The sequence below is a fragment of the Astyanax mexicanus genome, chromosome 1 (genome assembly GCF_023375975.1).
Source record: "Astyanax mexicanus isolate ESR-SI-001 chromosome 1, AstMex3_surface, whole genome shotgun sequence".
Lineage (NCBI taxonomy): Eukaryota > Metazoa > Chordata > Actinopteri > Characiformes > Acestrorhamphidae > Astyanax > Astyanax mexicanus.
The window spans coordinates 77,674,943-77,691,345 of NC_064408.1; the positions used below are offsets into that span (position 1 = coordinate 77,674,943).

A 16,403-nucleotide genomic window follows, 5' to 3' on the forward strand; every position below is an offset into this window, starting at 1 on the left:
GTTTACTAAATGAAAGAGTAAAAAAGAGTGAGAAAAAGTAAGAAACTAAACAATAATTTAATTAGTAGGCCAATTTTCTGCATTTTTGAATGTTGATGTTAATGTTGCATCTGGTGTTATAATGTTAACCTACTGGTTTAGAAACAGAAATTGACGTTACTTAAACAAATTATAAAATTGTAAACGTGCATTTGAATTCTATTACTATTTTATTGGGGCGATATGGGGCAAGTGGGGCGTGGAATTTCCCCTTCTTCTGAGGTGGGGAATGATAGAAAAAAATTGAGAATCACTGAGATACAGACATGACCTTATGAACATGTTTATCTTGTCAAGGAGAACCCATTAACAGGAATGCAGTCTATGATGACTTTGTTTAAAAACAGAAGGTTTTTATTGTTGTAGGATTTAAACCTTTTTTTTTTTACATTCCAATTTCAGTGAATATTGCTAATTATCAAAACATTTATTGCTCTTTAAAAGGTAGTAAATACATTATAATATTAGCATATTATCATTATTATATTGCAGTGCCATCAAATGGTCTGAAAGTATGGCAATCATTAATGAGACATATCGTCCATATTCCAGTTGTTATTGTGACAGACATAGTGGAGACAAACTGCAGCAAAAAGGGAGCACACTCTCCATTAATACCTTTTATTTCAGAAGAACCTGTGGATGAGCTGGTGTACATGCAGTATATGATGTTTTGCAGAACACATTGTGAAATACGCTCTATACACACAGGTGGTGTTGTTGGAGGTGGATATTCTCAGATCATTCCCGCAGGGGAGGTATATTGATCCTGTGCATGCCCTCAACACAATACAGGATCTTTTTTCCACTTTATTCTCTTTGTGTAGTTTGTATCCGCTGTCTCTTAATTTGTTTCCAGGTCAGTCTTCAGTCCACAGGAGATATTGAGGCTGTTTCTGCTGCATGCGACCTCGTCATAGACACCATCAAAGCATACGCCCACTACCAGACTAAATACTCAGATAAGGTTAGATTGGCTGTTTGTGTTTGTATTGGTTTGTGTGTATGTTCAGAATTGCCCTGAAATTACCTTTCCTTACAGGTTTTATTTGACCTACTGGTGCCAATCAGAGACGGTCATCAAACCTTCTCAGCATCTCAGATCAATAGATTAAAGGTGAGAAATATGTTTTCAACACTGAAGCATTTAAAATATGCAGAAAATCAATTTAAATTTCAGCATGATGTTGCACACACATTTCTATATATTTTTACAGGTTTTGAGTATTTTTGAGTTTTTTCTTTTATTTAGAAAAAAATGTCCTACTGCTGGCAGCTCAATTTAAATGTTTGAAGAAATAATGCTTGAATATGCTAAATTATTATACATATCCACCAATTTACAATGATTTCACTTGACAAAATATGTTTGCAATAAAAGCAGCTCAATTAGGATAGCATGTTGTACTAACGTTTAGCAATGTTTAAAAAGGTTCCAGGAAAGTTTGTGTGTAATGTTACAGAAATAATGTTTCAGGAACTTTCTGAAAATGTGTGACATAAAATAGTTTGCATCACAAAGTTATTAGAATTTTTTTCACATAACATTCCTAGTTTGACAAATACTAATAATTAAAAAACTAAAAATTAAAACCTGATTGATACGTGATGTTGCAGCAATGTTATCAGAACTTTGAAATGTTAAATAAGAATGGTCTTGGAATGAAAATCCAGAAAACTTGACAGACTGGCCACAGACTAGAGTGAGACATTTGCAGTTAAAAAAAAAAACGTAGAATACAGAATACAGACAAGGTTCAAAAACAGCGCAAAACACCAAGGAAAACAGGCCAAAAAAGGGCAAGACAAAAATAGGTCATACACGGAAAAAGACAAACAAAGAAATAACGTTCTGTATGCAGCTGAATCAACAGGTGCAATACCTTGCGACAGGATGAACAAACAAGATAATAGTTTATACGTGGGTTAAAAGCTGAATGGAATCAAAACTCAGGTAAGGCTGATTTGGCTGAGAAGAGTTCACAAAGTTGGAGCAGTCTGCTTCCATGGGACATGGCAGAATTCATGAGACACAGTACTAGTCCATGTCCCATCACATTTGGCATGTCAGTGTATTGTATATCTATAGTACAGTCTATCCACATTTAATATTGGTGTCATCTGAAGGTTGTTTAATGTAAAATGCAGATTGTATGCTTCTTGACAGACAGCTTTTTTTAAGATCACAAATATACTTTGTGCCTGTTTGAAACACCTCTGCAGAGACTAGACATCGAGACATCTGATCCCTTAACCCTGACTGAAGAAGAGATGAGGCGTTTTGTCCGATTGGATGTTAACCCAGACTCCATGCAGGTAGGTGTATAGATGTATCAGTCAGTACTAAAGTAAATAGATTTACAGTGGCATTTATTGCTCTCGTCTGTTTTGCCAGTTCCTTTTATATATTTCCACGGGTGTCGTCGGAAGCATTTTAGTGTGTGTGTGTGTGTGTGTGTGTGTGTGTTAAATACCTAATTGTAATTTAATAACTATTTTATAGGTAGACGCAGCTCCCTTATCAGCAGCTCTAGCTCTATTGTACAAATAAAAACTTTTTTTACAGGAAAATTAAACAGGGATACATAATATTGTATGTTGAACGTGGCAGTGGGGTCCTGAAGAATAATTATGAAATTTAATGGCGATGAAGCCAATGTGTATACTCTTTTTGTTTATTTGTTAACAAAAAGGTACATTAATTAACATTATTTACTACAGAATGCTCAAATTATTGTTAATTGGCATTGGTTAAGACATTATTAACCATTACAAAAAAACATTTAAAGTCCCAATTTATAATTATTTAGAACATTATGAAGCATTAAAATTTAGTAATGTTTAATAATGTCTTAACTAGTATCAGTTTATAATTAATTCAGACATTACTTAACCATTTAACAAAGTTTATTACTGTCATGAGTACTGTTTTTTGTGACCCTTATTGTAAATTGTTACTGTATAATTTGTATAATGCTCTGGCCTTATGCATATTTATATAACGCCAACAAAGTCCTAAAGGCATTAATTGTTACTGTGTGTGGCAGGATGCTAACTTCCTGAAGGATGAAATCATGGCTATACTGTCTCTGAGCAGCAGTGCAGATGACCTGAAACACAGGCTGGCCAGGATGGTGGTTGCTGCCAGCAGATCTGAAGAGCCCATCACCACTGAGGACCTGGTCAGTGTATAGTATGGAAATACTGTATTTCTCAGATTAACACTGTTTTGTGTATGCTGGCATGTGTAAAGTCCTTTTAAGTATGTTTTTGAGTATTAGATAATAAACTCACTATTTTGTTTTACAGGGTGTTAGTGATGCCTTAGCCCTGCTGTTGAACAATGCTCTGAAACCCTGTCTGATGCAAACGTTGGAGGTCAGATAAGAGTCTTCTTACCTTCATGATGAGATATGAGGTCATGTTTAAAGCCAAACAAGTTTCAAAACCACTAAACAACTAGAAACATGTACATGATTGTCGTATCTGTTTTAAATACACAAGATTGTTACCAGCCTAAATAAAAATTCATAGAGTTGAACCTTTATCAAGATCTGTTAAGTAACAGATAAGCTGAATCAGGTTCTGAGATGTTGACAGGTTTATACTTGAGTACGTTATGCTGCATCCAAATGCTAATCAGAAGGTAGTATATACAGTATATATAGTACCAGTAAATGCACCTTTCTTCTGTATAGAGATCTGTATATATATGATGTTCACACAAAAATACTGAAACGTCTTAATATTAATTAAATGAATTAATATTTGTCACATAAACACTGGAGTGTAAATACAAAAACAAACATGATTAGAAACTGATGAAACATACAGCAAAGGTGTAATTTTGTCACATCTTGTAAACTTGTGTTTCACCTAGAACCCATAGTTTGGACTATACTTGTTCAGAATGCACATCGTCGCCTCCACTCCTGTTTTACAGTGTGCATGAGAGTGGGTTATAATCTCATAGCTGCCCTCCAGGGTGTTGCACACTTGTTATAATTAATTATCACTTGTTTTTATGGTGTATGATTAAAATATTACACAACTATAATATTACACACATTTGTTTGAACTGCAATTATACTAAAAGTAATGCATAATTGAGCCTTGCCCAATAACTGTATAGTATCAACCCTTTTTCCTTTTTGAGATGTCAGTAATTAATTTATTTTTGGACATTTTTTTAAACAAAAAATGAGCAATATTTAGACTTATTTATTCATTTATAAAAAAAAGTACAATAATAAAGAACGTATTTGATCAGAAAAACGTTTAAATTTTTTAGGAACACCCTTATTTTGTTCCCCCTTTTTTTGCCGTTTTAGCTCTTCAGATCCAGTCAATTACCGAAAAGGGAAAAAATCCAGTGTAAAAATTTTAGTATTGTGAAAAAAAAAAAAAGGAATCATTAATTAACAGCATACAGCTGGTAAGTAGCAATGGAAATAAACTGAGATTTAGAAATGGATAAAAAAAACACTTTTTTAAAGCCCTTTTCTGTAGTAAAGCAGTATTTTAACAGATTTTGTTACTGTACTTACAACTGCAGCATTTACACACAGCACATTCACACTTTCATCATAACTAGAAAAAGTAAAAATATACAGATGAAGGCAGAGCGTACTAAATACTGTTTTCTAGACCTTCAAAAGACTCCTTTAAAAGCTCAGTTTAAGAGCAAGATCAGTTTCAGCTGTGAAGAGAAGAATTAGAGGTCTGACAGGTGAAGTGTAGTAATAAAGTCATTGCTAAGATGAGAAAATTGGTCATACAGCACTACTACTGGACAACAAAATAGGGGTTCTCTAATACTTTTGACAGGTAGTGTATGCTTATTCATTGCAGAGGCTTAGTTATCTCTCCCACTTTCCTTTTTTTCTCTCTTTCTGTGCCACTCTCTTCTCTTCTCTCAGGGGACTCCAGTATTTGTTCACAGTAGTTCATGTGCTGATTTCACCCTGGGCAGTGCATCCGTCATGGCAAGCAAAATAGCTCTAAAACTGGTGGGCCCACAGGGCTTTGTTGGTGAGACATATTTTGTTACTCACTTCCTGTCAGTTTAGAGCAGAAGAAGTTATTAAACCTTCATTAAATTACTGTCACATTTCATTAATCATATAATACAGGATTTGAGAAGTTAAAATGTGAGATGCCATTAAGCATTATGTTTGTAAGCTAATGATCTAATGAGAGTATTTTGGAATATAAACACATTTAGGACTAATGTTGTCCTCTGTCACGCTGCATCAGTCACAGAGACTGCACATGGTGCTGACGCCAGCTTGGAGAAATTCCTCAACATCAAGTGCCGCTCTTCAGGCCTGCAGCCAAATGTGGTGGTGCTAGTGGCCACGGTCCGCGCCCTCAAAATGCACGGGGGTGCCCCACGGGTGAGCCTAACCCTCACAGACATCTACAGCCTGTCCTCAGTAAAAAATGACCTTAATCACCTCCAGAAGAGGTGTGAGATCACACCATTTCCACGCCTTGCATCATTAAAGGCATGACTGTGTAATTAAGCCACCTAGACCTCCTACACACTCCTCCTCCGTAGTGTGTGGATGTGTTAATAATGTACAGTACTTTTTCATTCGTACAGAAGTCTCCTGGGCTTCATGGCCCAGTAAATCTATCTCCGAGATGGAAAAGACAGCCAGTGTAATTATTCTTTCTTGTTCGTAGGTCACAGCAGGCTTTCCCTTACCTAAAGAGTATTCAGAAGAGGTGAGCACAACATTTTGACACAAAATATTCACTGTTTTATTGGTTTTATTTCTGTGTAGGTATGTATTGGTGTGTGTTTAGCTTTTTGTGTGTGAATAAAATGTTTTGGCTGCTCCTAAAAACAGCAGGTTTTATTTGAAGATGTAGTTAAAGCCCGGACAGGATTAGTTTCTCAGGGTTCCTGGGATAATTTGCTCTTTTATGAGGGTCCACTGTGATTTTATTCCTGTCCAGAACGACCATGTATGTGTTTTTTGCTGAACTCCGTTGTCCTCTGGTAAATTTAGTCCCGTCCAGACGCACATCTCTGAGTTTCATTACCTCACATTTAATAAAATTGCTATTTGTCCACTGCCACGCACCATATTCACACTCTTGGTGCGCGTTTCCATGGAGATCCATGTAAACACAACAGCGAGTGGAAATGGAGGAGCTACTGAACGTGATGTCATGTGACCGAAAAAGCCAAAAAACTCTCTGGTCCTCCTGTTTTTTCAATTGCAGTCTGGATGCAAAGTTTTATTACTGAGTAGAAGTGTGATATATTTTTCACAGACGTCCCCCTGATAAATACATAATCCCATCCGAGTAGGGCTTTAAATGTAAGATGTAGGTAGGCTACCTTTAGTATTAGTTTTGTTTTTAGAGAGGTTCTGTATATTTAAGTCACTCCTCTGTTTCAATCCTTTTAAAACTCCTTTTTATAGTGAGTTGTATCTAATAATTTATTTATAATTTTCTCCCCAATTTGGAACAAAATTTCCCCAACCACTCATTGGGACTCCAGCTAACACTAGTAATACCGCCAACACTAGGAGAGTGAAAACTAGCAAATGCTTCCTTTGATACATGTAAAGTCAGCCACCGCATCTTATTAAACTGCTACTGATGCAGCAAAGCTCAGCAACCCAGCTCTGATACGTCTACTAACAGACACCTGTTCTGACCAGCATAGCATTAGGAGTGGTAAGGGGAGAGAGCGCCCTCTATCCACACAGAAAGAGCATGCTCAGCTGTGCTCTCTCGGACTCTTCAAACCAACGATCCTCTGTATTTCTGTAAAGATTAGACCTAAAACTTTACATAAGAACCTATACATCACACAATCCTATAAATAAATAAAAAATTAATAAGGAGACTTATATGGTTTATTTATTGAAGCAAATTATTCAGTATTTCAATTATATTTTGGATTCTCTTCGTCTGTTTATTAGCCTTTTTTTGAAGATTTATGTAACACTCAGAAAAGGATTAAAGATGGAAATGTAGAGAAAAGTTTATTAACAAAACATCCACAAGGCAAGCTCAGAATCAGGACAGGCAAAAAAGTCAAAAACCAGTTTACAAAATCCACAAGGCAAAGGGAAAAGTGGCCTTTATCCACACAGAAAGAGTCTCGGACTCTGGCTGCTGATGGCAAGCAGCATGATCTGGGATACAAACTGACAATCCTATGTATTTCTGTTAATTATTGACCTAAAACTTTACATACGTTTTTATATTTCACATAATAATGTAAATAAATAAGGAATTAATAAGGAGACTTGTTTATTTATTAAAGCAAATGATGGGATATTACAATAATACTTTGGGTCTCAAACACTTTGGCTTCTTTTCTTCTATTTAGTAGCCTTTTTTGAAGATTTATGTAACACTTGGACAAGGATTAAAGATAAAATGCAGAGAGAGATGTTTATTAACAAAAAATCTACAAGGTAATCTCAGAATCAGGACAGACAAAAAGTAAAAAAAAACAGTTTACAAATTCCACAAGGCAAAAAATTAAGTCAAGACAGGCAAGGAGTCAAAAACCAGAAAACACAAATAGATATATCAGAATAATGCTTGAAAGTGGCAATACCTTGCAAGGAGGCAGAGAGAGTTCTGGTTTTAAAGAAATAGTTAATGAGCTCATTCCAGACAGGTGTGTGTGTGGGAGGGGTCAGCTCAAGAGTCTGGAGAAGCTGATCTCTGAATGGAGGAACAACCAGTAGGCGTGATAATTTCCTGCATAATTCAAATGTATGCAGGAATATAGAAACAATTTTAAGAATAAATAAATATCAGCTTGTATCCAACTGATCCAGTCATTTGCATCCAAACATACAGCTAATCTGGATAATATACAAAAAAGGTCTGGGTTAATTTTCTGTGTGTAAAAGGTTCTGAAAAGACTTTAATAGCACTAGTACACTAAGGCTCCTCTTTAAGGGAGGTTAAATAATGCACATTCATTTTGACCTGAACAACACGCTGACATGAGCAATATAACACATTGATCATACATTCAAAAAATGTACATACATATTTCATCATAAACCTTTGTGCAAACTCAGCTGTATGTGACGATTGTGGAGAACTGAAGGTCTGAAAGCATACATCAATTGAGTCCTTTGATTTCTCAGAAATTAAAGGTGTATTTCTTTTTCTGGAAGGTTCAAAGAAACTGACCAAACAGGACAGCTCGCATAAACATGGCAACAGAGAAATCCTCAGCTGTGCACTAGGCTTTGAGGCTCGGCTATTGTCTGCATTTGTGTGTGTAATTGTGTATGTCTACTGTATTTGAATTAGCAGACTACACACTGCTCACCTCATGTTTGTGCCTGTAAGTAGTCATAAGCATTATAGAGTAAGAAGTCTTAAGCTTTATAGAGTAAAAGACCAACAGACCAATTTTCCTTGTAAGACAAATAAACTCGGATCTCATAGTAATCATGCATATTGATCGTGTCTCCCTGATTCCTGCAAATAATATATAATGTCCTGGAAACAAATCAAATAAGTGAGAGAGAACCAATGAGTGACCATAGCGAGAAAGTAATACAAGAGAGAATATTGATGTTTTTCTTATTAGATTAGATTATTATATTGGTTTTCTCAGCACAGTTTCTCTGTGGGTTAGATTTATAGTCGACCCCTCTCCACCAGTTCAGTTCTGTTATGCAGCTCTATAGCAGAGTGTTCCAAAACACACATCACCCCAGATTCACTACACTAAAGTGTAACATTGCCTAATGAGGGTCAGAATTAGGGGTGGGCGATATGGACCTAAAATAATATCACGATATTTCATGGTATTATCGCGTGGTATTAACGGTACTTTTGGCGATATGACAAAAAAAAAATCAAATACACTACTGCAACAAAACAAAACTTACATTTTATTATTGTATTTGATATTATGCAGCACACCCCTAACTGAGATATTAAAAAAAATGCAAGAATTTTTGCAGATTTGTAACAGAATCAATAATCCCGAATATCATGATACTAATAATGCACTCCAAATATCTCCATATATCCAAGATTAAAGTAAAATAAGTGATACTGGACAAATATAATCTGTCTCTAGTAGATATTTAATAGGAAATGAGAAATGTGTGAATTTTTCTTTTGCTTAAAACAGCAAAAAAGTCCTACCCTGATGTGATAATTAGGGGTGAGTTTTATGGCACAATATTTCAGGGTCTAATATTGTTCACGATATTCAAAAATGTTGGCGATATTATCTCGTACGATATGATATGGCACACCCCTAGTCAGAATAATGGTGACTTTGTTGTTCATGGTGGCTAAATCACTGAAAAAGAAAAGGCACTATCAACACTCCACCGCTACAGATTTAGAATATTTAAGATGCATGGGACAGATTATCACAGCCACCATTAGGAACCTCTACAACTCCATGTTGAGACAACTGGCATGTTGAGTTACACACAATACTATTTTTGTGTCTGTAACTCTATAAATATTGCCCATATAAATATAGGTTTTTGATCATTTGTTGTTCTTTGTAAACTTTAACTTCTTTCTCAATAGCATTGCACTCCAACACTTCCTTCTGGATGAAACGTTTATTATTTTTGACTATGACTATATTGAAGTATACACTAGTTACTCTGTGTGTTAGTCTGTGTGGCTTTGGTGTGTATGTATTGGTTCCTGTGCTTTTAGATTTTGTTAAAATATTATTTTTATTTTCTCAATTTCTTGCTTAATTATTGACTCATGTTGTTAAAAACTGGACGTAAGTAAATTGAACATAAATCCTGCCTCCACATCTCCCACGTTACATTATCATTTAGTCAGAGTATCAGAAAACAGAAAGGAATGGATCTGCTTCACAATGATAAATAAAAAAAACTAATATGAAGAACATTTTATGATGAATATTAGGAATATTGTGAAAATATTATTGCGTGGAAAAGTAAAAAAAAATGTTCTTCAGACAGAGATAGTGTTATTACAGTGATAATTTCTTTGTGTCTTGTAGAATCTGAAGCTGCTGGAGAAAGGCTGTGCTCACCTAAAGAGACAAGTTGAGAATGCCAGAGAATATGGTTTGCCTGTGGTGGTGGCTGTCAACGCCTTCAGGTAATACATCTAAATGTGTCTCCAGATACTTTATTCTCTATATATAACTAACAATACTTCTATACTTCTTTGTGCCTTTGTTTTTTGGTCATTTGTTTATAGGAGAGAGTATTATTTATAATATAGTGGACTCTTTCTAATACAGTGAAACAAAAAACTCACCTTTATTTTCAAAGGTTTTTTATTCATTTAGAAATAGTGCAGAATGTCTTCTTCCGATTTAACCTATACCCCTATGTTGACCCTTTCTCCCTTTTTTAAATGTAATAATTTATCAATCAATTGTATTAAGTGCATTCATGAATGAAGCAATGTAAGTATAAAATATGCCCTTTTTTGTAATTAAAAAAGCTGTCCAATTTGTAACAGATTTCTCCCCAAATGGAGAAATGCTTAATATATGGTTATTTATTGGGCTCATTGTATTACCTTTTCCTTTTTAGTGTCATAATTATGTAGAACAGTAAATGTAGGATTCAGGATTGTATGTTTGTATGTTTTGCTGACTTTACACAACTGTAGTCTTATATTTAGCAATGTAGTCTCAGATTGCACTTTCCTACATATTAAATCTGACAAAAACCTTGTATCTCCAAAAGAGCAACTTTCCAGGAGAAAAAAAAAAACATAACTTTTAATAGATAAAATGTAATGAAAAAGTGTCCAATTAAAATTAAAATTATCCCAAAATTTAAAAGAAAAGGCAAAAAAGAAGATACTGACAGTGTTGTGACCACTATGTACGATCACTATGGTTTAGTTAAACAATGTTTTATACTGTAATTTCCATCTAAAAGATGTAGAATGCTCGAAGGGAACTGATCCTGATTTCTGATTGCTTTGGCTGTAGTTCTGACAGAAAGGCAGAGCTGGATCTGGTGTGTAGTCAGGCGAGACAGGCTGGGGTGTTTGATGCAGTGCTGTGCACTAACTGGTCTGATGGGGGCGCTGGAGCACTGGACCTGGCAAAGACTGTTCAGAGGGCAGCAGAGCTACCCAGCCCATTTCATTACCTCTATGACCTGCAGGTAAAGTGAGTGCATGAGGTGGAGAATTTGCTTGAAAAAGAAAATGTGATGTAGCCTTTTGCAGCACAGGAATGGAACAGTAATGAAAATGATTTGCATACAGATCTAATAGCAGCAGTGTTAAAACATGCATTCCTGCTTTTGGGTTTTCTTTTTCTGTTAGAGAAGTCTTTATCCAGAGGGTTTAGTTTTTTTCAAACTAACCAATCACTTGATCAGGTTGACTCAGGACTGTATTAACTTGTTTAGTAGGTCATGTGTTGGATCAAGTGCAGTATATGAGGTGAAGCATTAAAAATATAATGGACTTTACAGGATGTATTTATTTAAGTGCAAAGCATTCTTCTAATAACCACTAATAGCAAGGAAACTTTAAGATTGCAAATTGCATTATTCTACTACTATTTTAGTATTAGATTAGTGAAGTAAAATTATCTTAACCCTTTGATGCGCAACATGGGTCAAAAGTGACGCGGCTTGTGTCATGTAATTAAAAAATAAACAACTTAAACTCCTAAATAATAATGTAACCAAAAATCTACCACAACTATCTATACAACAGACACCCTTAAAGCTTAATAGAAAATAACACAAATGAAAAAAGGCTTCAAAGCAAAAAGAATACAGCTGTTATCACAGCTGTTTTATATATATTTTTAACTACTTTGCTAATTAGCCACCAATGTACTTAGCTAAGTAGTTATAACAAAAATAGTGAGCTTACTACAGTAGAGCTAGCAAATAATAAGGACTTTGTAATTTTCTAACATTATATTAAAGATATTCCTTCAATCTCCCTCTGCCTATGGTTTCTGCATTTGGGTCCACCTGTTTCTCCACCCTGAAAATCTGACTGTTTGTGTGTGTGTGTGTGTGTGTGTGTGTGTTAAAATGAAAAATGTGTTTGGCCTGACTCACTGCTAAAGTAACTACTTGAAACAAATAATTACAGTATTAAGTTACTTTATTTTTAGCACACATGGATGAATGTGCGAAAATGTCTGGATTTTTTTTTTTTTTTGAAATAATATAAAAACTATTTTTATTCATAATGTTTTAAAGTTAAAATAAAAATAGTGAACAGTGCTACTCGAAAACAAGAAAACTTGGAATATTCAATCATAAAATCAAAAACAGAGAAAAACCATGTAGTGCATTAGAGGGAGTGTTCATATGTTGCTCATCAAAGGATTAGAATAACAATAATATGATGAGTAAATATATTATCAAAAGAAAAGTGATTGTGACAGACCTAGAAAACAGAGCTTGTTTATTAAGTAATGAGTTAAATTGAGTGAATGCACACACAAATTACTATAGACTCCCTTGAATTTATTTATTAAAATGCAAAGTATTCAGCTAATGATCACTAACAGCGAGGGAACTTTCAGGTGATTATAAATCTTTTCACTGCTATTTGTAATAGGAGTGAACAGCACTGCTGTACAATATGTCCCTTGGAGAATCAATTAACACCTCCTTTGTAGAGCTGTTTCATTATCGGCCTATATTTATATCATGCACACAATCTCCATGGACAAGGCCTAAGTGTAACTAGTTAAATTGCACTTAAATCACAGCAGCAGTGCGTTCGAGTACACAACAGATGGAATTCCTGCTGAAATGAAGACTGACTGTGATTAATATGGTCTTGCAGTTGCCGGTTGAACAGAAGATTGAGAAAGTGGCACAGCAGACATATGGTGCTAAAGATGTGAAGCTCTCACCAAAAGCCAAAGAGAAGCTAGCACTTTACATGAAGCAGGTGAGTCACCGCCAATATAGCGCTAATAATAGACGCTGTAATCACCTAATAACATGTTGTGTAGCACTTCTGGCTGTAAAATTAACAATTAGATGCAGGCAAATAGCTACTTAAGCAAACCACAGCTTTATGTAAGATTTGCGTTTACAACAAACAGTGGAGGAGGCTGTGTTTTGTCATATTTAATAAACTTTTTTAAGAATCTAAACTGCTTTCATATTTTAGTTCATATTTTTCTCCAGCAGGGCTTAGCTAACTATCCAGTTAGCTTAGCTAAGACCCACTTATCCTTAAACAATGATCCCAAGTTTAAGGGGGAGCCCACAGACTTCACCTTGCCAATCTCAGACGTCCAAGCCTATGTGGGAGCTGGCTTTCTGTCCCTTCTTGTAGACAGGGTAAGCTTTATACCATCTTTACCAGTCTTTAACAGTAAAACAATCTTTAGCTTTAATTTCCATGAAGCCATTTGTATTTGCAATAGTTGTTTTAGTATGTTACACCTTGTGTGGAATATTGTGCGTTTGTGAGTTTATATGTACTGGAAGTCAAAAAGAATTGCTCAAATGTAGTCAGAAATCTATATCTCCAAAGTAGCAACTTTACAGGAGAAGCAAAATTCTCAGATTTGAGCAATAAAATTCTTTATTTTCAAGGGAGGGAAGTGTAAAAAATACTTTAATAGTAGTGTGCTTTATGTTTTATCATATTTATTTTGGTCTGTTCATCATGCAACTTTCACACCATGTAAAATATCAATTAAAAATCATTGAAACACTGACAATACAGTATATATACACATATGTTTAGACACACGTTTATTAGTATGTGTTTTATAAGGAAATGCGCAGTTAGACCATATGACTTTCTCATATACTTTCTCATATTCATACTTATAGTCATCACCATTTCTTACCCACTAGTAAGTTCCTCTGTTACAAAGCTACCAGTGTTAGCATGGGCTTCATTCAAGTCATATTATGCAAGCCAACCACATTCTTTGCTGCTGACACCACTGCAGCCGGCAGCCAAACATGCTTAGAGAAGTAACATTAGCTAGCTATCAGACACCTACACAAGCTAACATTGCACTGAGTGATGAGAGAGTGAGCCAAACAGTGCTCTCTGAATGGTAGTCGACTAACCTGATGAATATCGTTTAGATAAGTGAGCAGTTATTTCTGCCCTGCCCTTCATCTCTGCTTCCTGTGATTACAGCTACGGGTTCCTAGATTTCTCTATAACTTTAAAATGATAGAAACAGTGGAATGCCCTTTAAATGTTTAGAAGATGTTGAAATGTAAAATGTTCTGCAATTAGTAATCTGTTATGAGACTGAGCTGAGGATGAACTGAGTGACTGAGCAGCCCTTAGCCCTCTCCCCACTGCTTTTCTTTCTTCAGCACAGTGTAGTGAATTACTGTTAACGTATTAATTAACTGGCCAACGTGTTGTATTACTAAAAGAGCTTCATTAGCTGACTTAGTAAGTAGTAAAATGTCTGAAGTTGGGTGGCAAGGTGTTTTTTTTTTCCCTATTTTGGTCAGTGTGGTTGCAATGCTTCGGCCTTAATGTTTTAAATTTACTTTCCATAACACATTAAAGGCTTTTTAATCCTTTTTCCCCCAACAGAGTGCTTTCTTTGACTTATTTTTTTCATACTTCAATTTTTACCCTGCTTCAAAAGAGCACCTGTTGGAGAAATTCACAATTCTATTACTCCTAGTAGCGCTTCAGCCTATCTTTTTCTTGGTTGGGGAGTTTGTTGCGTTCTACCCGTGGTTCCATAGATTTCTGGGTTGTTTGTTTTTCTCCTACTAAAAAAAAAAAAAAAACACATGGTAGAAAAATTGGCCATACCAGATTGCCCCCATCAGTGCCAGGATGTGTGTGGTACCCTGCGATGGACTTGATCTCTAGAGGGTGTATCCTGCCTTGTGCATAATGATTCTGGATAGGCTCTGCATCTACCCTGACAAGGAAGGAGCAGATGAGAAAAATGATGGATGGATGGCCCTAATAAGATAATAACACTATCATTAGATTTTGTCTGCAAGTCAAAATATTGTGATACATATTCTGTACCATAAAATATATCATAGTATCATAATATAATATAGGTTTTGTCATTCACCCCTTGTGCGAAAGGTCTAATAATTAACTAAAAATTAATAATTTTCATATTTTGTATATTTGCTTGTGGCAGAGAGGTATATGGAAAGTGCTGGGAGACAAAATATTTGTATTTTTTGAATTTATCACCATTATCAACAAGCTGTACGTATGTGCAGACTGTGTAGATTCCCTGGTCACAACCGTACAATGTACGGGATTCTACCATATCATAATATACCATAGAAAAAAAGAAATATATAACATATGCTACATTACATAAAAAACATTTTCATCTATTCATTATTTTTGCTGTATTGAAAAATCTAATGTATTGCGAAACTATTGTGATGTATTAAACCAATTTCGGAATTTGGGCAACCAAATTTTTTTTTAAATAAAATAATAATAATAATAATAATAATAATAATAATAATATACCAAAATATCATAATATAAATATTGAAGAATATCCAGTATACAATGTTTGATATTTGGTATGTCTGTCCCTGGTAATTAACCAATACATGTATTTGATTGAGTTGTAGACAAGATACAATACAATATGCCACACTGATCATCAAGTGATAGATTGTCTTAAGGAGTAAAAAAAAATCTGTGATGTCATGAGTAACCCAATCACCAGATTTTAAACCACATTAAGAGCTTGTGGGGCTGTGTTCAGAAATGGATAGAAAAGAAAAGTATAACCACTATTTGGAGGGATATGGATGCTGGTAAAAAATGTGTAGAAAGCAGTTTATTTACACAATGTATATATATTTCAACTAGGCAAAGGGTGATTAGGACATATGGTTAAATAGGAAAGTCAAACTATTCAAGATTCATTTTCCTTTGTAAAGGAAAAAACAAAAATAAATGTCCTGAGCTCTGGCTGAGGAAAAAAATCAACATAAACATCTTCAGTATTATTGAAATAGATTATTTGTTTGGCTATTTATATTCCATTAACAACAAGAGTACTAAAAACGATCCCAATCGAATTTAATTCACCCTAGTATAGTTAATTAGTATTTATTGGATTACTTGGGCTCAGGTGCTTTTTGCTATAATGCCAGAGTCATTAATTTAGATCTTATCTGTTACTCATGCTCACTGACGTTACACACCGAGGAAAAAAACTGATACACATTCTCTAATTATACACATACACTGCAGCCAAATGATAGGAGCAGGGTCAATTCCAATCAGCTCCTTCAGCCAGTCTGTCAGTGGGATGAGTCAACAGTGTTGATGAGACTGAGAGAATGTGGCTCAGATTGGTCACGTATGTAGTGGATATTTTTATCTGCACGCGTTGCTAGGTTGCAAGTGCGCAGAGCGTGAGCACC

At 35.1% G+C, this 16,403-nt stretch overlaps 1 protein-coding gene across 6 annotated transcripts in view; it reads left to right on the forward strand.

The window, feature by feature from the left end:
* Positions 1-16,403, forward strand: part of mthfd1a (methylenetetrahydrofolate dehydrogenase (NADP+ dependent) 1a, methenyltetrahydrofolate cyclohydrolase, formyltetrahydrofolate synthetase) — a 39,504-nt gene that overhangs the window by 18,554 nt on the left and 4,547 nt on the right. For 5 of the 6 annotated variants that reach the window (XM_049483572.1, XM_049483569.1, XM_049483573.1 and 2 more), the window contains 13 exons: positions 751-797; positions 899-1,006; positions 1,082-1,156; positions 2,263-2,355; positions 3,087-3,221; positions 3,349-3,417; positions 4,959-5,070; positions 5,296-5,435; positions 5,728-5,769; positions 10,046-10,146; positions 10,997-11,174; positions 12,832-12,939; positions 13,182-13,337. In XM_049483572.1, the coding sequence (XP_049339529.1) occupies positions 751-797; positions 899-1,006; positions 1,082-1,156; positions 2,263-2,355; positions 3,087-3,221; positions 3,349-3,417; positions 4,959-5,070; positions 5,296-5,435; positions 5,728-5,769; positions 10,046-10,146; positions 10,997-11,174; positions 12,832-12,939; positions 13,182-13,337 (1,364 nt within the window). The remainder of the gene's footprint in view (positions 1-750; positions 798-898; positions 1,007-1,081; positions 1,157-2,262; positions 2,356-3,086; positions 3,222-3,348; positions 3,418-4,958; positions 5,071-5,295; positions 5,436-5,727; positions 5,770-10,045; positions 10,147-10,996; positions 11,175-12,831; positions 12,940-13,181; positions 13,338-16,403) is intronic. The other variant, XM_007258215.4, reaches the window with a different exon arrangement.